Genomic DNA, 22,500 nt, shown 5'->3' with positions numbered 1-22,500 from the left:
ATACATTTATTCACGACGTCCTTTCTTTACTTAGATATAAAATGAATAAATAAACTCCACCGAAAAATATTTTTAATCAGTAAACATTTGTTTTGTTTATGCGCCAAGTCTCAAATCAAACACCAAATGCGCCATGATTCACACAATTAACCCTCTGGGTGGCGTTTTGTGGGTTTTCCCTCATAAAGGCGAAACGAACTTAAATTACTGTCTTTATTAATCGTACAGATAAAAACAGTAAATCATCCGAATCTGTAAAATGTCTACTTTTATTTGTATACACTTATAATGATAAAAAAAACCGCTGTGGTTTTGTAAAATAAAGTTTAGAGACAGGGGGCGCTCTCTGCCATGTCATCATCAAACACACAAATAAAACAACCTGAATATCAGTGAATATTTGCCTCACAGACATAATAAATATATGTATAGAAACTTCGCAATGTCTTTTACATAAATCACATTCACATCAAATACGATTATTCTCTGATTATATAATAGGTATGATTACATAAATCAGTATTATTTATACCATAAATCCCATAAAACCATACCATAAATCGGTATGATTATGATAAAAGCTTCTTGACCTGAAGAGGTGCAGTTTCTCCGGCATCACCTCATTAACTGTCCGTGTGGAAACATAGCAAAGGTTCCGTTTGGTGTCCTGGTGATTTACATAATTTAAACCTCCATTATTACTTTAAAACATTTACAAGATTTTTCTGTATTCTTGCTCTATGTTGCAGTATCTGTACTTTTACCTAAGTAAAGGATGTGTGTACTTTTGCCACCTCTGATATAAAAAAAACACACACACACACACACACACACACAAACACACATTTGAATAATGTAAAAAGGTTTAATACTGGAGACTCGTGGTGTCTCAGTCTGGTTCAGGCTTTCATTGGGGAAGACTGCTGACTTGACAGTTGTCCAGAAGACGATCATCGACACCTGTACATAAAGGGTAAGAAAAAGGTCATCGCTTATCAAGCTGGTTGTTCACAGAGTGCTATATCCAAGCACATGTAAAGTTGAATGAAAGGAAATAAAATGTGTTAGAAAAAGGTGAAATGAAGCCCATTAAAAAAATTGAAAAGAGTGGACTGCAGCTGGAGTCAGTGCTTCGAGAGCCACCATATAGGTTCATATTAGTCTACACTGGAGATCAAAATTGGAGAACAATTTGAACAAATTGTGTTTTCTGAAAATTTTTTTTTTTTTTTTACTTTTTAAATGCCTTAGTTATTTTGTGGAAAAGGTGTTCTGGTAGCATGGTATAGACAGGACAAAAACTCCTTTAACTGTTGATTGGTGAGGATGACATTATTTCAGAATTGTTCATTGTTCGTATTTCAGAATTTTGATCGCTAGTGTATGTGTGATGAACCTATATAATATACAAGTTTCACTTTTTTTTTTAATTAAATTAAATCAACTTTTTAATTATATTAAAATTTATTGAGGTGCACATGTATAATTTCTGTTTAACAGCATAAAAACTGCCTGGCCTTCTGACATTTATATTTAATGTCTTACAGCAGACAAGTGAATACTTTTGGCAATGTAGTGCCTCTCCAGAAGCAGAACCACAGTGCACAAAGAAAAAGTATAAAGAAATAGCATCTTATGGGCAAGCCTTACTTAAAGGATTATTTAAAACATGGCTACCTGGACATATGGTCCCCAAACCCTACATGCAAATGTAAATATCAATCTAGATAACCATTGGACTAGCACATTAACTGATTTCAAATTAGATAAAAAACTGAAAGCAAATGTTACTTCATTTCCTTCATAATACAGATAACACCTAAAAACAGACTATAACTATCGTTTAGTTTCCCTTAGCAACATAAGGTTTACAAGAAATAGTGAATGTGAAAAGATGAATCCAGAGCAAAAAGTGGAAATGTCAAAAGCTGTGATTCCCCCCCCCCCAACTAAATTATGCCAATGATTCATACAAAAGTTTAAGTTTTGAACTCTCCTCTGACCTCTCCAAAATATGCATATATAAAAATATGAACATCTTTGACACCTTAGACATCCAGGTTTTTTCAGTTGCAGTCTGTGTTTAGTAAGCTATTGATCCACCCTAATCCATATGAGCAGATACAAGAAGTGACAAAACAGTTTTATAAAATGGGGAAAATCGCAACACCTAAATTATGCTCATCTGCTGTATGTGGGATATACAATATGTAAATTTTCCATCCAAATGCAATGTTGGCTGTTACTAGCTGTGAAAATATTGCTGGATGAGACGTCAACGCACTACTGAATGTACAGGTTATAATTTATCTGCTGAAAATAACTGATCAGAAACCACATACTGGTGTAAAATGGTAGATCTTGTGAAATTTAATTAACACCTGTAACACATCTATGCAGTTTAATAAGCAAACTAATCACACAGGACTACTGGCAGTATTTAATAATTCAAAGGTTAATAAATGTTTAAATGAGTTAAGTGTAAAGGGAACAAAAAATAGAGATGTTATGAGACAGAGGGGGATTAGACACATACCATTTTTATTCCATTAAATATTTAAACTACACCAATATGCAGAAAATAAACTGGACATGCAAATATTGTTGCATCAATTACTATTAAACAACCTAACGAAGATAAATAGGAGGGGTGGAAGAGAACGACCACTTTAATGCAATACAAGATGTTTATTGAGCATCAACTTTCATTGAGCATGATTTTTCAGGACATTTACTGTCCGCCCCTGAGACGCAGCACCAGGTGGAGGGTGGACTCTTTCTGGATGTTGTAGTCGGACAGGGTGCGACCATCTTCCAGCTGCTTGCCGGCAAAGATCAACCTCTGCTGATCTGGGGGAATGCCTTCCTTGTCCTGGATTTTGGCTTTGACATTCTCAATTGTGTCACTTGGCTCAACCTCAAGGGTGATGGTCTTGCCAGTCAAGGTCTTGACAAAGATCTGCATACCACCCCTGAGACGAAGCACCAGATGGAGGGTGGACTCTTTCTGGATGTTGTAGTCGGACAGGGTGCGGCCATCTTCCAGCTGCTTGCCAGCAAAGATCAACCTCTGCTGATCTGGGGGAATGCCTTCCTTGTCCTGGATTTTGGCCTTGACATTCTCAATTGTGTCACTTGGCTCAACCTCAAGCGTGATGGTCTTGCCAGTCAAGGTCTTGACAAAGATCTGCATACCACCCCTGAGACGAAGCACCAGGTGGAGGGTGGACTCTTTCTGGATGTTGTAGTCAGACAGGGTGCGGCCATCTTCCAGCTGCTTGCCAGCAAAGATCAGCCTCTGCTGATCTGGGGGAATGCCTTCCTTGTCTTGGATTTTGGCTTTGACATTCTCAATTGTGTCACTTGGCTCAACCTCAAGGGTGATGGTCTTGCCAGTCAAGGTCTTGACAAAGATCTGCATACCACCCCTGAGACGAAGCACCAGGTGGAGGGTGGACTCTTTCTGGATGTTGTAGTCGGACAGGGTGCGGCCATCTTCCAGCTGCTTGCCAGCAAGATCAACCTTGCTGATCTGGGGAATGCCTTCCTTGTCCTGGATTTTGGCCTTGACATTCTCAATAGTGTCACTTGGCTCAACCTCCAGGGTGATGGTCTTGCCAGTCAAGGTCTTGACAAAGATCTGCATACCACCCCTGAGACGCAGCACCAGATGGAGGGTGGACTCCTTCTGGATGTTGTAGTCGGACAGGGTGCGGCCATCTTCCAGCTGCTTGCCAGCGAAGATCAACCTTTGCTGATCTGGGGGAATGCCTTCCTTGTCCTGGATTTTGGCCTTGACATTCTCAATAGTGTCACTTGGCTCAACCTCCAGGGTGATGGTCTTGCCAGTCAAGGTCTTGACAAAGATCTGCATACCACCCCTGAGACGCAGCACCAGATGGAGGGTGGACTCTTTCTGGATGTTGTAGTCGGACAGGGTGCGGCCATCTTCCAGCTGCTTGCCAGCGAAGATCAACCTTTGCTGATCTGGGGGAATGCCTTCCTTGTCCTGGATTTTGGCCTTGACATTCTCAATAGTGTCACTTGGCTCAACCTCTAGGGTGATGGTCTTTCCAGTCAAGGTCTTGACAAAGATCTGCATACCACCCCTGAGACGCAGCACCAGGTGGAGGGTGGACTCTTTCTGGATGTTGTAGTCGGACAAGGTGCGGCCATCTTCCAGCTGCTTGCCAGCAAAGATCAACCTTGCTGATCTGGGGAATGCCTTCCTTGTCCTGGATTTTGGCCTTGACATTCTCAATAGTGTCACTTGGCTCAACCTCCAGGGTGATGGTCTTGCCAGTCAAGGTCTTGACAAAGATCTGCATACCACCCCTGAGACGCAGCACCAGATGGAGGTGGACTCCTTCTGGATGTTGTAGTCGGACAGGGTGCGCCATCTTCCAGCTGCTTGCCAGCGAAGATCAACCTTGCTGATCTGGGGAATGCCTTCCTTGTCCTGGATTTTGGCCTTGACATTCTCAATAGTGTCACTTGGCTCAACCTCCAGGGTGATGGTCTTGCCAGTCAAGGTCTTGACAAAGATCTGCATACCACCCCTGAGACGCAGCACCAGATGGAGGGTGGACTCCTTCTGGATGTTGTAGTCGGACAGGGTGCGGCCATCTTCCAGCTGCTTGCCAGCGAAGATCAACCTTTGCTGATCTGGGGGAATGCCTTCCTTGTCCTGGATTTTGGCCTTGACATTCTCAATAGTGTCACTTGGCTCAACCTCTAGGGTGATGGTCTTTCCAGTCAAGGTCTTGACAAAGATCTGCATACCACCCCTGAGACGCAGCACCAGGTGGAGGGTGGACTCTTTCTGGATGTTGTAGTCGGACAAGGTGCGGCCATCTTCCAGCTGCTTGCCAGCAAAGATCAACCTTTGCTGATCTGGGGGAATGCCTTCCTTGTCCTGGATTTTGGCCTTGACATTCTCAATAGTGTCACTTGGCTCAACCTCTAGGGTGATGGTCTTTCCAGTTAAAGTTTTCACAAAAATCTGCATTTTGTATTCTACAGTGGGGGAAAAAAATAAATACAAAAAGATTCAGACTACATAAAAGCATAGTACTTAAATCTTTAGTGATTACAAAGTGACAGACATAAGCTTCTTACTGCATGTTTAAACATTAGACCATGTAATACATTTTAATTAACCCAAATTAACTAAAGCAAAAAATTACTTAAATTAAGCCGACTTTAAAACAAGGAAGGCAAACCAAAGATTTGTTTCCATTAAAATGTCCATTTAATTCCCCGAGCCACCATTTAATAAAATCCAGATTCTTTGAGAAGTGAAAACGACTCGGCAAAAACACCCTGCGTCAGACAATGAAACACCAACCACCATTCTGACTAACCCTTTTTTATATTTTTATACTTTTTATATATATATATATAAAAAGTCCAATAAGACTAGTCACGTGACATTTCTTCCACGCTTAAAACTAGTTCCTTTTTTTTTAATCCTGTCTTATTCGATTCATATCTTTTTTTTTTGGGAGGGGGCGTATTTTACCTACATTAGTCAAAACCAATGGTTATATTAAACGTGACATGCATACAATTCACACCATGTAATAAATTAAAATTAACCCAAATTTAACTAAAAAAATCCAAATTTAAGCAGACTTTAAAATAAGGAAGGGGAATCGAGGATTTTTTTCAATAAAATGTCCTCCGTTTAACGCCCATGAGCCGCCATTTTATAAGATCCGGGTTCTTTGTTTGAGAAGCGAAAATGACTCAGCAAAAACGCCCTGCGACAGACAATGAAACTCCAACCACCATTCTGACTAAAAAACCTATTAATAATTTATCATTTACATTCACAAAAACAACAAGATTTGAGGCCAGTTTGATGTTACAAAAACGAAACCCTTTTTAATAAACGTTATATCAAGTTAACTTGAGCAAGGTTATCAACCTAACATTCCCCAAATTAGTATGCTTCATTTCGCAAAAACTAAATTCGCACATATTTAGCATTTATTAAAAATGAATAAAATGTAAAACTATTACCTCCTCAGCAGTCACACGAACCAAACAAGAAAACGGTGAGAACGTAGTAACACGCAATAGTGACAGCGAAATATATAGTCTGAGACGTGCCACATGTCACGTGACTAATCTCTTCCGCGCTTAAAACTAGTCCCTATTTATTTTCTAACTCTTTTATTGGATTTGATTCATACATTTATTTTTATTGGAAAAACACAGTTGTTGTATTTTCTTTACCTACATTGGTCAAAACCAATGGTTATATTAAAATAATTTGTGACATTGCCGACTTACTCGAACAGAAATTTCTAGAATGTACTGGTAGGGACTGGAGGATCATGTGATTAGAACGTTGCTAGGGCAGAAATATCAGTGAGCTGAAATCAGCCTGTAGTTGATCATGCCGGTGGGCAAATAGGACAAAATATAATTTAGACTTTTTGGGAAAAGGTTTAAAAATATAAATCCATCTTATTTTAATGCTAAATTTAGCTTTAATTCTTGTTTTATATTTCATTTAGTTCTACTAGTAAACTGATGTTATACAGAAAAAGGCCATACCACACAATATATATATTTTTTCTAATTATTATATCAAGCTTACGTGTCCTCTGTAATCATTTACACATCTTTCTAGATCCAGCATGATACCAGTTCTACATGTTTTAGACAAACCTGTTTTGAGATTTCTTTCTTTTTCTTTTTCATACTACTGACGAATCATTCTTTATATCATACAGCCTTGAAAAAGCACAGAATAGTATGAAAGAAACACACCTGCCAAGTAAAACTAGCTTACTGGCTCTTTATCAATTTCTTTCTTTGGAAGAGTTAATACAATCAAAATGAATTTCCTCCCCTGTTTACTTTATTTATTTTAATGTATACCCTGTTATTTGAATTATACCTTTTTTAAGGGTCTGAATATAGCTATTAAGTTTATATGGATTTATAATATAAATCCAATAAGCAGTAATAAGCATTTCACTGCATGTCGTACCCTGTATGTATGTGTATGTGACAAATAAAATTTGATTTGATTTTTTTTTTTATTTGAAATGGCACAGACCCCTTGTGGGTCAGTACAGAACCCTTTGCATGTGCCCCAAGAATGCTAACATCCCTCCCCTTTATTAATAATTTTAGGCAGTCCAAAAAGTTGAAAACACCCTTTTGGCTTGGGAAGAGGTCAGAAAGCATTTTCCAGCAATCTGACTATCATGCAATAACCAATCACCTTGAACTCTGACTTCCCTGCCTTGTCATATGCCAATATTGGCCTTTGGACCTGGAAGAAAAGGTATCTCTAATTTAATCAGTTTATCTATAGATACTGTTTTTACAGTTTTTCTTAATTGCTTTGGAGCGTTTCTCAGATCAGAAATAAAATTTTCAAAACTCCTTGTTCAATCTCCATGTCATTTAGTCACTTGTGCACATCATAAAAAACATTTCTCGCTTTCCTTTAAGTAACCAAATATATATCTCTACTACACAGTGACTGTTGTGTTTGCTGTTGTCATGGATCACATTAGAAAATGCTGATAAACCGGTTGTGACGTTGTTTCAGGAACACACACACAGAATAAATACCTAGTTCAAGGTACAAGATGTGCAGGATATCTGACAGAATTCATGTTAAAGAGGCAGATGTTGCAATACAGGTCGGATAATAGTGACAATGCATAAGCTTTGATGATAATTGTGAAGAATGCTTTCAAGTTTTCCCCCCATACATCAGCATATGGAATTTGCTTAAAACAGATTTTTAACAGAAACAGGTTGTTTCTGAAACAAATATAGTATCACAATAACCAATACCACAATAATACAAAACAAATGATCACCTGACATTCATTTTATGTTAAAAACATGAAATGTAAATTACAACACCACCATCAATTGTTAAAAGGAGCACATGGTTATTCTTTACTGAATAACATTGACTAGAATTAGCTACATGACTGCTCAATCAAGACAGTAATTACAGTTTGAAATTTACACACACTGATTTTAAGACATCCATTTAATTGTTCTCTATAAACAGATAGACAAATAGTTTTAGTATTATTATTACAGTTTTACAGTTATAACTGCTATGACCATTATGAAAAGTTGTTTCATGTTCTGATCATTTTAAGGATGTCTTTCTGTCTGGTACGATACACGTTTACATTCACAATTATCAAGATATCAATTGAACAATTGATTGGCATGTTTCTAAAATGTGGAAGTGACCCATAAATATGATTTTTCTGTGTGTCCTAAATGTACTGTAATAATGGTTCGTTCATGAACGCTCCGTTCATTCTGAACAAATCTCTCAAACAGTGACTCGTTTATTTTCTACTGGACGTGCATGAGAAAAGCAGGAAACAGAATTAAATGGTTTACCTCTTGACTTCCAGTCCGAGTCATTTGTTTGCTTATCATGTGACACCCATGTACGTTATGCAGTGCATTATACAGGAAACAGAATTGAGTAGTTCATCTCAGTAGTCCTATGGTTTGAGTCATTCGTCCCATTGTCCCATGACTTCCATATTTGCTTTGAATGTCAATGAAGAATTAAAGGGACAAAATAAACTAACTTACTCAAAAAAAATTATTTTATCATTTTGATGAATGAGATTTAAAAAACCAAGACACTAAAATGATCCGTTCTTCCCATCAGTAGTGTACTGTCTCATGTTATATGCTCACTCCAGTTTTCCCAATGTCTGTTACTTCAAAGCTAATTATCAAATCATAGTATTTATTGAGAAACAGCTTTTAATAGTGGTATATTTCCACACCATTCTGGGATATTTATTGGGAGTGAAAAGGATGGAAAGGATTAGAAATTAGTTTATTAGAGGGACAAGTAGAACGTTTTGGGGACAAATTGAGAGAGGCCCAATTGAGATGGTTTGGTCATGTGCAGAGGAGGAACATGGGGTATATCAGTAGGAGAATCCTGAGGATGGAGCCACCAGGAAAGAGGAAAAGAGGAAGGTCATGGAGGGGGTTTATGGATTCGGTGAGGGAAGACATGCAGGTAGTTGGTGTGAAAGAGGTAGCTGTAGAGGACAGAGTAGTATGGGGACATATGAGCCACTGTGGCGACCCCTAATGGGAGCAGCCGATAGAAGAAGAAGAAACAGAAGAAGAAAAAGAAGATTCTGGTATATTCTCAGCAACAAAATGGCTGCTCAAGGTCAGGATAAGATGGTGATGATGAACTCTGTGATGCCAGAGTAAAAGTGTAATATCTTCACCACACAATAACTGTTATCTATCTGTTCTGTGTGAGCCAGTAGACTAGTGTGAATCATCAGTTGTGTTTGTTTCATACTATGCTGTGCATTTTCATGGCTGTATGATCTAAAGAATGATTCAGTAGCATGACAAGGAAAATGTCATGAAAGAAATCTCTGAACTGGTTTGTCTAGAACATGCACAACTGGTATCATGATGGATCTGGAAAGATGTGTAAATGATTACAAAGAACACATAAGCTTGATTTAATAATTAACAGAATTGGATGAAAAGTAAACTAATAATATGGAACCCAATTTTGTAAAAAAAATTCATTCATACCCTGGATTCATGTAACCATGTTTTTAGTAATATGGACACAAATGGATCTATTTTGCCCAGTAAACACGAGTGCTGATACGATTTCAGGCTGTTGAATAAAATATAAAACAGGAATTACAGCTTGATCGAGCATTGAACCTTTGCCATTTGCTCGTGTATCATTAACATAAGGTGGATTTATATATAATTTTTTTTATAAACCTTTTCCACCAAAGTTTAGGTTTATTTATTTTTCCTATTTGCTCACCGGCGTGATCAACTGCAGGCTGACGTCAGCTCAACTGCTGTTTTGTTTGAATCACTCCGCAGTGTCGCGGTCCCTACAAGTACATTCAGGAAATTTCCGTTTGAATCACTCCGCAATGTCAAAAATTGTTTTAATATAAACATTGGTATTGACAACTGTATGTTAAAATACAACGACATTCTTTTTATATTTTTAAATAAATATATTAATGAAATGTTAAAAAAATGATAATAAAAAAAAAGAAAGAAAGAATAACCGGAACTAGATTCAATCGCGGAAGAATTTAGTCACGTGACACGCTGAATCGCGTCTCGTGCAGTTTATACATACTGCTGTCGTCGCCGACTGGTTTAGGTGTGTTTACGGTGTTTACGGTATTTGCTAAAAAGGTATGACTTTTCGTCTTTGTACAATTTTAATTCTAGTGTAATTTATACTACTGATGTTTATTAGGGCTGTTTTGTTATTATCATAATGAGGTTAACCTGATCTGTTATTCGCATTTGAAACTATTAGTTTCGTTTTCGTAAAGTGACACTGGCTTCAAATGTTTTTTTTGTTTTGTAAACGGAGTATAAAAATGTTATTTTCAGTTAGAATGGTGGTTGGCGTTTCTTTGTTCGACACAGGGCGTCTTTACTGCGTCATTCTTGCTTCTCAAACAATGAACAAGGGCGTCATTAAAAATGGCTACTCGAGTGAATTAAATGGCGGCCATTTTGATGTAAATATAAATTCTCGGTTTCCCTCGGTTGTTTTAAAGCCTACATAATTAAGATTTTTATTTATTCTTGTCGAACTAAAATTTCATTTGGGTTTATTTCCTTCTTTTTTTGTACTTATTACATGGCCTCGTTTTTAAACATGCCATAAAAAGCCTGTTTGTTCGTATTTTTATTCGTAATCACTAAATATTTAAAGTTTGCTTTATGTAATCTAGATGTTTTTCTTTTTTTTTTGTTTTACTGTAGAATTAAAAAAATGCAGATTTTTGTGAAGACCCTGACTGGCAAGACAATCACCCTTGAGGTTGAGCCAAGTGACACCATTGAGAATGTCAAGGCCAAAATCCAGGACAAAGAAGGCATTCCCCCAGATCAGCAGAGGTTGATCTTCGCTGGCAAGCAGCTGGAAGATGGTCGCACCCTGTCCGACTACAACATCCAGAAAGAGTCCACCCTCCACCTGGTGCTGCGTCTCAGGGGCGGCATGCAGATCTTTGTGAAGACCCTGACTGGCAAGACCATCACCCTTGAGGTTGAGCCAAGTGACACCATTGAGAATGTCAAGGCCAAAATCCAGGACAAGGAAGGCATTCCCCCAGATCAGCAGAGGTTGATCTTTGCCGGCAAGCAGCTGGAAGATGGTCGCACCCTGTCCGACTACAACATCCAGAAGGAGTCCACCCTCCACCTGGTGCTGCGTCTCAGGGGCGGCATGCAGATCTTTGTGAAGACCCTGACTGGCAAGACCATCACTCTTGAAGTTGAACCAAGTGACACCATTGAGAATGTCAAGGCCAAAATCCAAGACAAAGAAGGCATTCCCCCAGATCAGCAGAGGTTGATCTTCGCTGGCAAGCAGCTGGAAGATGGTCGCACCCTGTCCGACTACAACATCCAGAAGGAGTCCACCCTCCACCTGGTGCTGCGTCTCAGGGGCGGCATGCAGATCTTTGTGAAGACCCTGACTGGCAAGACCATCACTCTTGAAGTTGAACCAAGTGACACCATTGAGAATGTCAAGGCCAAAATCCAAGACAAAGAAGGCATTCCCCCAGATCAGCAGAGGTTGATCTTCGCTGGCAAGCAGCTGGAAGATGGTCGCACCCTGTCCGACTACAACATCCAGAAGGAGTCCACCCTCCACCTGGTGCTGCGTCTCAGGGGCGGCATGCAGATCTTTGTGAAGACCCTGACTGGCAAGACCATCACTCTTGAAGTTGAACCAAGTGACACCATTGAGAATGTCAAGGCCAAAATCCAAGACAAAGAAGGCATTCCCCCAGATCAGCAGAGGTTGATCTTCGCTGGCAAGCAGCTGGAAGATGGTCGCACCCTGTCCGACTACAACATCCAGAAGGAGTCCACCCTCCACCTGGTGCTGCGTCTCAGGGGCATGCAGATCTTTGTGAAGACCCTGACTGGCAAGACCATCACTCTTGAAGTTGAACCAAGTGACACCATTGAGAATGTCAAGGCCAAAATCCAAGACAAAGAAGGCATTCCCCCAGATCAGCAGAGGTTGATCTTCGCTGGCAAGCAGCTGGAAGATGGTCGCACCCTGTCCGACTACAACATCCAGAAGGAGTCCACCCTCCACCTGGTGCTGCGTCTCAGGGGTGGACAGTAAATTTCTTGTTAGTTTAAAAATAAAATCCCCCTTCCACCCCACTTCTGATTGTTGAAGCCACAAAATGAGGCACAATAAAAATAAAACTTCAATGCATTCGTTTGTTGTACTTGGTTTTTCTTATTTTACTATCATGTTTAACTTGATGTTAGGTTTTTTGGCTTGTTGAAAAGGGTATTTTAGTTAAATAGGACATTTCTGATCTCAATCTTATAATGAAATTTAAGAAAAAACTAATTGCTTGCAGTGTCTCTCTCATTTAATTATTCATCTGTATGTATATGAAATGTTTTCTTGTCTTGTAACATTGCCAGCTCTCCATTTACCCATGACTTGGCCAGCAGTCATTACTTGGTTTTTGCCAAGTCAGGTAAGTCTATTTCTAATGAGACTTTTGGTTGATATAAGGGCTGGGTGAAAATGAAGATTAACAATTTACTTAAGTAATTAAATTGTTTTACAGAATTGGCACGTTTTCATGTAAACCCTTACAAAGGGGTGTAAAAATAAAGGGGGAAAAAAAGAAAAGTCCAACATCCACATCCCCACCCAGAGGGTCTCTTAGAAGGATCACATTTGAACACTTAAAAAAAAATTAATAAAACAAAACATCTCTGACTGTTATAAGTAGATTACAATGAACAAGAGCAGATACACATATATCATGAGCTGGGTTTCTATGTTGGAACTATACAGTTTAGAAATCCTATGACATTTTGACATAATGCTACAGCATACATCTGTCAACCTGATTAAGGCCCACATATGGATGTGATGTCAGGTGTCACTCGACAGAGATAACTTATACTAAATATCATCACAGCTGTGATTTGGTCATAGATCATCCCGGCTGGGTCAATATTCAGTATTGCAAGTGCTATCGTTATTTTGTAACATTATTTGTGTAGACAATAAATTAATATTTGCATAATTAATATTTTAGACGCAGTATGGACAAATGTTCTGTATATGTTTGCTCAGTGGAAATAGATCCCAACCCAGCCTAGGTCATTTTATATTTAATCAGCTATCAAACTCATCAATTTGCATGCTCTTTTAAAGGTGCTTCTGGCAAATATTAGCATTTTATTGAATCCTTTTCATTAATCAAATGCTCATATTTTACATCAAACCATATAGTCCTGAAAAGGATCTTTTGCTTCGTCCTTGATTATATCCTCATCTCTACTGTGGTAACGGTTTAAGAACAGGTGGCTGAACACATATTAGTGGAGGGATTTACGTTTCCCGCGGACCATTATTACTTAAGCACCACCCGCTAAACTCTGGAGTGCTGTTGTAATGTATGTACTATTGGGTATCAGCATTCTTTGATGAGCCTGCCCTCTAGTGGTGACTCATAGAGATGTATTGAAGTTAATGGTTTAGAGTAAAAACAATCTGAGTTAGCGCGACTCAATTGTCTGTTGTGTATCATTCATCTGCCAGCATACACAACAGCTGTGAACAGAAAACACAAGATGTGGACAAGACTAAAAAATGGAGGAACGGGGAGACAACATGGTTACCGGTGGATGCACCAGAGATGTTGAATGTTAACGAAAAAAAAAGTCGGAATTAGGCTTTTTTTTATGTGGCAGAAACGGCTCCCATAGGATTCAGGCCAAAGAAATAGACAAAGTTTCCATATTTTGGGATCATTTCAAACTAAAACACCCTACAGTGCGGTTTCCTTTTTTCTTTTTTTGACTAATCTAAAATTTATTTTTATTTATGATTTTTTAAATGTGTATATTTGTGTTTACATTTTGATGTAATATGGCAAATAAATGGGTTCATTTTTCACAGACACTCTTGTTTACAATTTCAGCAATATAAACGTTATTTTTTTCTAAAAAAAAATTAAACAAGTTCCTTGTTGAGCCCATGAGCTTTGTATAAAAAAAATGCAGAGAACCAACCTGGATAGAGATTTTTAGTTGAATTTGCGCCACCTTGTGGCAATTCAAGTTGCACATAAACTTTCAGTCAATGTTGTTACAGTAAACAAGAATGATCACAAACAATCAGTGAGAAAAATGCTCGTTAAATGAGATTAAAACGTGGGTTTCCAAGTAAACGGAAACTAAACTGTGAACATGTTTAACTGCAATAGAAATGAAACTACATAGAATTTCAGAAAACGCCACCTGTTTTTTTAGTGAAAAAATAAGCTAAAATTGTTTATTAAGGTTTTGGCAGCATTTTCAGGCATTAAGCTATAATTGTTTAAACCTGTATGTTTAATGATAGTTTTGTATTTTTGAGCTTGAGTAAATATTAAAACAGCTACATTTAATATTCAGTGGTTTTTGTTGCTTGGCAGACATTAGCTAATGCTCTCTTTTCATCATCAAGTGAAGAATGATACAAGTGAAATTCAAACTATTTCTGCACTGAAACTGAAATAAACAAACAAATTAAATAAAACCCAAAACTAGATGTAAATAGTTGTAATTTTGTCACAATGCAGAAAACGATAATTTCTGTGATTGTAGGTGAATGCTTTAACAATACAACATATTTTGAGTAGACATTGATCGTCTTTATTTGTTATTAAAATTTTGTCTCAACGTTGAACAAACCATTTCTCAAAATCTAAATTTAACTGGGGTTTTTGTTTCTTCACAAATTGTCAGGTTCTTTCCCTACAAATGATTAGCATTCTCTAAAAATACCTGTCTTTCTTATAGATGCCAATCAGCTGGCTCTTACCTTCATCTTTCAGCTGCATCATCGGACCAAATAAATAAAAAAAAGCTGAGGTGAGGTAGCATAATGCCTAATAAGATATTTTTTGTTATAATGTACACTATATGGAAATATTGGGACCCTCTGACTTTTCCAGCCATGTGGAGTAATTGTCCACTATATAAACTATTATGGGGTTTTTTTTGGTTCCCAGGCATATGGATGTCTTTGAATCTGGTAACGTTACATTTTCTCTTCACTTGAACCTGGAGACCCAACCCTGTTTTAGCATAACAGTGCCCCTGTGCACAAAGCCAGCTCCATGAAGATATGGTTTACATGGGTTGGAGTCTAAGATCTTGAGTGGTCTGCTATAGAGCTCTGACCTCAACCCTACTGAAAACCTTTGGGATGATTTGGAAGTCAAAGGTTTGCAGGACCTGATGCAAAAAAAGGCAGTGTGTATCCTCTGGAAAGTTGAATACATTACCAATCAAGTCACCATAGTTAGATATTCACATTTTTTTTACTGTTTTGAACATTTAATAACAATTAAGCTCATAGAGAACGGCGCAGTGGGCAAAAAAATATTAGACAAGTGAAATTCATCATATCGACCAACTTCACGATGGAGCTTCAGCCAAGGAGCTTTTTAAATAATATATTTATTTAAAAAAAATTTAAATTCTTAAATAAGCTAAGATAAAACTCAAATTGAAAGCTGTTTGGATGAAACAAGTGCCTTAGAAGTCTTTATCAGAGTTGTGCACATTCTATACAAGATGTTGGAAAGGAAACTACATGAACATACTAGAATTCTAACTACGTATTAATCATTCCTTGAGTCATCTAGAAATGACACATTCACCCTGTAGGTGTGTGTGTGTGTGTGTGTGTGTGTGTGTGTGTGTGTGTGTGTGTGTGATCCCAAGATTCTCAACCCATCTGGACTGTTATTTTTTATGTCACTATGCTAAAAGATACATACTGAAACCTGTGTTTGCTCTTTATTACTTTGCATATGTCTTTCTCAAACAGGAGGCCATGTTGCATCACTGCTTTCAGGTCATCAGGTTCAAATGCCTCTAAATTCTGTTCTCACGCAACATGTTCACAAACACAATAAAGCCGTGCCTGTAGCACCTCTGCTTCCAGAACCACTATTTTACAGGCACCTTTAAAAAGGTCATGTTCATGTATTAATAGATTATTTGGCTTCTTCTGTTGACTTGGACAGATTCCTGGTCGTGTTGTTTTTCTGCATGTTGTCCTCCAGTTTTTACCTCAGAACAAACCGGCATGCTTTTTAAGGTCCCAGCGTTGAGGGAATGGGGAGCCACACCTAGAATCAAAACATGACATAATATGTATACACAAGTCATAAACAAGGTATTGACACATAGAAACCTTATGACTCTACACACGTCACATGTAATCTCACTAACACCTATTGAGCGTTCCACACCTCGCAGCAACAGTGGTAGCCACCTGTCTGCCTCGTGCCTTCCTGGAAAATATGAGTGGATGCAAGACAGTCGGATTCAGAAAGACATTTCATAACATCTATTTTAGTCTACATGACCCTGAATGTCCAAAAGACCCTAGGTTCAAAAGGTTGCCTAGGAAAACTGAAAATATAAATTCTGATAGATTTATTGGACCAAAACACAGACACTCAAGTCTATAAAGTCTACTGTATATGTGTATACACTGTGAAATTTGTTTTACACAGCATTCCGGTGGGAACCTGCATAGTGACTAGTGGGTAAATTTTTCTTTGTCACCAAAGAATGTCACCAAGATCCGATTAGTTGTCATTTAAAACTATTCACATCTTCAACAGTCAATGAATATCCATGTAACAACACTTAAGAATCAAGTAAAAACTAAGATTAACATTAACTAACATTAAGACTCAATTAACACTTATTAAGAATCAATCATATGATCAATACTTCTTTGGACTGTTTAATTTGTGTTTTTATTGTGGACTACATGTGAAATGGCATATTCATGGCAGAACTAAATATTAAAACTAAACCATAATCAGAATCATCTTTACTGCCAAGTACCGTGACCTGCATGTACAAGGAATTTTTCATAGAGTGACGATGCTATGGAAATATGAAAAACACAAAATATGAAAAACCATAAATCATAAAAATATTTTAAAAAAAAAATGCATTTATTTATCACTCATTTTAAAAGTATTTTTCTGCAAGTTGCAGATTAGCACATAAACTCATGACCATAACTTTACAGCCTAATGGCAAATGTGGTGTAATTGTTATATATGACCATGTAATAGTACACATTTTATGGTTAAAAGTATTCATGCAAGTGATTTGCTGTGATTTAACCATCATTTTTTATTTAATTAATTAATTGATGATCATCATTATAAACATATATGATTGTAATATATAATATTGAGTTTTTATATTTATCTGCCTGTGGGACTTATTGCTCAAATTGGTGGAGTTTAATCCTAACATGGTAACTAAATCGTGAACCTTGTGAACCTATGACTTGTGAACCTTGTGCTCTTAGTGTTCAGACATGGAACGTCCATTGCTTTGAAGAAACAGACAAAATATTACTATATACATTTTCTAGAGTTTAATGTTAATGGAATGGGTTTGTACTGAGGGTCCACACATTATATTTCACATTTCAATCCCTGACTATATACAAAATTACAAAATGTCAGCTTCTGATTACAGAAAATTTTAGATTTATTTCTGTGTGAAGACTTTATTTACATTATCTGGGTGTTTTAAAAACATGCATATTTTCAGATGCACTTTTAAAACATTTTAAACTAATTATTTATTTATTATTATCAATTGCTTTTACACATTTTCTCAAAATCACCATCAAAGTGGTGATTAAAAAAACAAGCAAATGAAAGTCTGTTCACACACCCTACTTTTTCACCTCTATTGCCCACTTAGGTTTCTTTTGTAACCAGTGAGTGTTGAATAAAAAAAAAGACATGAGGCATTAAAACATGACTTGGTTTTCTGACAAAAAGAAAAGGTCAAGTTTTAGGAAATATTCACTGAGTGCTATATAGGGTTGCCAGATTGCATTGACTAAAACCTCAATAAGAACTAAAAGCTAGGCGGTTTACTATATTATAATTTGACTGTTTATCAATCAACCAATCAATTCTTTACATAATTTTTGTCAAATGCTTTTTTTTTTTTATTTGTTAATTTAAACCAATTTATTTGGAAGTATGTTATATTTAAAATATAATAGTCATGCTTTAGCATTTATGTACTCTGGTAAGAGTTAAAGTACTGACTATACTTTTTTACTGAAGTTAAAGTGAAGAAATATGGGATCTAAAATATACTCAAGTAAAAATTAGCCATTACTACTAACTGTTTAAGTGTCACACTGGTAACTGGACCTCACACACACATATATATATATGATATATATGATATATATGAACAACCCACATATAGAACACAAGCAGAGTAAAGATGATAAGGTGATAAGGAATGATTAGGAATGTTTGGAAAAAATATTGACATTTCACCAGATAGATTAAAACTATGTATGTATAAGAAGTAGAAAGCACAGAAATTTGTGTAAAAATTGTAATGAGTGAAAGTAAAAAGTTGTTTGAAAAGTAAATAGTAAAGTAAAGTACTGATACCAGATAAATCAACTTAGTATCAACCAAAGTATTTGGACTTCATTATCTCCCACCTCTGCCTAAGAGTCACTGGTTCAAATGTAAAGAGGTCAAGTGGGTTTCTTCCACCACAAGTCTTCTTCTATACCCTCCCGGCTCAGGTTTCCTTCCATATATATATATATATATATATATATATATATATATATATATATATATATATATATGTATGGCTTTATGGTCATTGTTATACCACAACATACTGCACATGGACACTTTACACTACACCATACTGCACACGGACACTCTATGGACAATCTAAACCACCAAAATTGTCTATTGTTTACTGTTCCACTGTATGCCTTAAGCATTTTTCTTGTATATACATCTTTTTCTTTTTGTCTCACATACATATATCTTTATATTCTTATATTTTATTTTATATAGTTTATACTTTATTTGCCTTCTTTTTCTTTTCCCCATCCTATTCCCTCACGCCGGTAATAAGCATTTCACTGCATGTCATACCCTGTATGTATGTGTGTGATGAATAAAATTTGATTTGATTGATTTGAGAAGAGAGAAATCACCTCTAGGTGTAAATTAATATTTTGGATGCCTTAGACATGCAGGTGTTCAGTAGGCCATGTATAGCACTACTAACACCCTTATAGTTTATAGTCAGATCAGATCAGTATGTCTTTGAAACCAGGGATGTGGCAATATGCTAGTGAATATTGAACTAATTTTTTGCATGAATCATCTGACTAAATAGTAATTCAGACTGCATCAGTTAAGCTGTCGGGAACAAAGTCAAAATGTACAGGATCAGGTCAGTGGAAGAAGCAATGTCGCTTAATTAGCTTGCTACTAGACAAAACAAGTATGTATGAATGAGAAAAGAATGAGGCTCATGTTTGACAGCTAACTGTACACACAGCTCACCTTTCACACCATCTGGAAGACCAGGACACTTCCACTATGTGGAAGACACTATGAATGGTGCTATTACAATGCTTTATTACTACTGAATGCATATGTAATGATGTTTGCTCCTAAGAACCGAACAGTAACCAACTACTAGTCAAGGTGTAATGGTAGAACTTGTGAAATGTAATCAAAAACACTAGCAATGAACATTTTCCAAAATGTAGAAATATAGGATTTCTAAATTGTATAGCGCCAACAGTATTCCAGCTTACTTGAAACGTGTATATGCACTTGTACATTGTTAATCTAGTTATTATTATTAATAGACAGACACTCAAATGTATTTTTCTTTGAAATTACAGTTGCACACCCCCACACAAATGACTACTACTCCCCTTAAGTTTTATAATCCAATTTCATTAGATTGGATTATTGGTCATATAACTTCATTATATTATAAATATTAACATGATTATTTTATTTTTGGGCGTTCCAAATAATGACATGAATTCATTGTGTTACTGCAAAGTGATTGTTAATAAAGCAACAAAAATGTTTCATATACAATAAGACCCACATGCTGCTAAACATTTTTAGACAAATTTCATCCATCCTTTCATTACTGAAGTAAAAAGACACTTAATCTAATCATATCTTAATTAGTTTCAAAGACAGCATGGTTTATGAACAAACTTCAAAACATTAAACACCAACTAGACATCCAAGCTTAACAGCATCACACCTACCCTGTAAACCAACCACTCTTACGCCACATTATAAATTGGATATCTCGTTAAAAATAGACCTATCCCACGTGACAATAAAAACTATTACTGGATGAGTTGTGGGTAAATGTTAGGAGACAAAAAAACCCTTGTAAATATTTACCATTTGAAACAAAATTACAGAACTTGGTAAGTCATTAGTTATGTTCTTGAGAAATTTATTCACTGTCCTCGCCTTAAACGCAACACGAGGTGGAAGTCAAAGTTTTCACAAAGATCTGCATGCCACCCCTGAGACGCAGCACTAAGTGGAGCGTGGACTCCTTCTGGATGTTGTAGTCGGACAGGGTGCGGCCATCTTCCAGCTGCTTGCCGGCGAAGATCAACCTCTGCTGATCTGGGGGAATGCCTTCCTTGTCCTGGATTTTGGCCTTGACATTCTCAATGGTGTCACTTGGCTCAACCTCAAGGGTGATGGTCTTGCCAGTCAAAGTCTTCACAAAGATCTGCATGCCACCCCTGAGTCGCAGGACCAGATGGAGTGTGGACTCCTTCTGAATGTTGTAGTCAGACAGGGTGCGACCATCTTCCAGTTGCTTGCCGGCGAAGATCAACCTCTGCTGATCTGGGGGAATGCCTTCCTTGTCCTGGATTTTGGCCTTGACATTCTCAATGGTGTCACTTGGCTCAACCTCAAGGGTGATGGTCTTGCCAGTCAAGGTCTTCACAAAGATCTGCATGCCACCCCTGAGACGCAGCACGAGGTGAAGCGTGGACTCCTTCTGGATGTTGTAGTCAGACAGGGTGCGGCCATCTTCCAGCTGCTTGCCGGCGAAGATCAACCTCTGCTGATCTGGGGGAATGCCTTCCTTGTCCTGGATTTTGGCCTTGACATTCTCAATGGTGTCACTTGGCTCAACCTCAAGGGTGATGGTCTTGCCAGTCAAAGTCTTCACAAAGATCTGCATGCCACCCCTGAGTCGCAGGACCAGATGGAGTGTGGACTCCTTCTGAATGTTGTAGTCGGACAGGGTGCGGCCATCTTCCAGCTGCTTGCCAGCAAAGATCAACCTCTGCTGATCTGGGGGAATGCCTTCCTTGTCCTGGATTTTGGCCTTGACATTCTCAATGGTGTCACTTGGCTCAACCTCAAGAGTGATGGTCTTGCCAGTCAAGGTCTTCACAAAGATCTGCATGCCACCCCTGAGACGCAGCACTAAGTGGAGCGTGGACTCCTTCTGGATGTTGTAGTCGGACAGGGTGCGGCCATCTTCCAGCTGCTTGCCAGCAAAGATCAACCTCTGCTGATCTGGGGGAATGCCTTCCTTGTCCTGGATTTTGGCCTTGACATTCTCAATGGTGTCACTTGGCTCAACCTCAAGAGTGATGGTCTTGCCAGTCAAAGTCTTCACAAAGATCTGCATGCCACCCCTGAGACGCAGCACTAAGTGGAGCGTGGACTCCTTCTGGATGTTGTAGTCGGACAGGGTGCGACCATCTTCCAGTTGCTTGCCGCGAAGATCAACCTCTGCTGATCTGGGGGAATGCCTTCCTTGTCTTGGATTTTGGCCTTGACATTCTCAATGGTGTCACTTGGCTCAACCTCAAGAGTGATTGTCTTGCCAGTCAAGGTCTTCACAAAGATCTGCATGCCACCCCTGAGACGCAGCACTAAGTGGAGCGTGGACTCCTTCTGGATGTTGTAGTCGGAAAGGGTGCGCCATCTTCCAGCTGCTTGCCGGCGAAGATCAACCTCTGCTGATCTGGGGAATGCCTTCCTTGTCCTGGATTTTTGCCTTGACGTTCTCAATAGTGTCACTTGGCTCAACCTCAAGGGTGATGGTCTTGCCAGTCAAAGTCTTCACAAAGATCTGCATGCCACCCCTGAGACGCAGCACGAGGTGAAGCGTGGACTCCTTCTGAATGTTGTAGTCAGACAGGGTGCGACCATCTTCCAGCTGCTTGCCAGCAAAGATCAACCTCTGCTGATCTGGGGAATGCCTTCCTTGTCCTGGATTTTGGCCTTGACATTCTCAATGGTGTCACTTGGCTCAACCTCAAGAGTGATGGTCTTGCCAGTCAAAGTCTTCACAAAGATCTGCATGCCACCCCTGAGACGCAGCACTAAGTGGAGCGTGGACTCCTTCTGGATGTTGTAGTCGGACAGGGTGCGACCATCTTCCAGTTGCTTGCCGGCGAAGATCAACCTCTGCTGATCTGGGGGAATGCCTTCCTTGTCTTGGATTTTGGCCTTGACATTCTCAATGGTGTCACTTGGCTCAACCTCAAGAGTGATTGTCTTGCCAGTCAAGGTCTTCACAAAG

General features: G+C 38.3%; 2 protein-coding genes, 1 long non-coding RNA gene and 1 pseudogene across 4 annotated transcripts in view; 2 read left to right on the top strand and 2 right to left on the bottom strand.

Annotated features, from left to right (window-relative positions):
• The window catches only part of LOC124379087, a 17,351-nt pseudogene extending 11,187 nt beyond the window's left edge, over nt 1-6,164 (bottom strand).
• The window catches only part of LOC124379084 (polyubiquitin-C), a 15,031-nt gene extending 2,754 nt beyond the window's left edge, over nt 1-12,277 (top strand). Inside the window, exons 2-3 of one of the 2 annotated variants that reach the window (XM_046839175.1) lie at nt 10,283-10,286; nt 10,801-12,277. In XM_046839175.1, coding sequence (XP_046695131.1) covers nt 10,283-10,286; nt 10,801-12,181 — 1,385 coding nt within the window. In that variant the 3' untranslated portion in view covers nt 12,182-12,277. Of the gene's footprint in view, nt 1-10,074; nt 10,219-10,282; nt 10,287-10,800 lie in introns of those variants that run through there. The other variant, XM_046839173.1, reaches the window with a different exon arrangement.
• LOC124379089 lies at nt 2,709-3,516 on the top strand. Its single transcript, XR_006924372.1, has 2 exons — nt 2,709-2,761; nt 3,446-3,516. It is a non-coding gene; the product is annotated as an uncharacterized LOC124379089 (long non-coding RNA).
• A 7,631-nt stretch (nt 12,278-19,908) lies between the features above and the next one.
• LOC124379083 (polyubiquitin-C-like) overlaps nt 19,909-22,500 on the bottom strand; it is a 5,105-nt gene continuing 2,513 nt past the window's right edge. The window contains 5 exon segments of the mRNA XM_046839170.1: nt 19,909-21,692; nt 21,695-21,895; nt 21,898-21,942; nt 21,945-22,172; nt 22,175-22,500. The exon segment at nt 22,175-22,500 is cut by the window's right edge and continues 1,170 nt beyond it. Coding sequence (XP_046695126.1) covers nt 20,413-21,692; nt 21,695-21,895; nt 21,898-21,942; nt 21,945-22,172; nt 22,175-22,500 — 2,080 coding nt within the window. The 3' untranslated portion in view covers nt 19,909-20,412.

The sequence above is a fragment of the Silurus meridionalis genome, chromosome 25 (genome assembly GCF_014805685.1).
Source record: "Silurus meridionalis isolate SWU-2019-XX chromosome 25, ASM1480568v1, whole genome shotgun sequence".
NCBI classification, from domain to species: Eukaryota; Metazoa; Chordata; class Actinopteri; order Siluriformes; family Siluridae; genus Silurus; species Silurus meridionalis.
The sequence above is the reverse complement of the archived record's forward strand: the minus strand, read 5'-3'. Positions and strand labels throughout refer to the sequence as shown.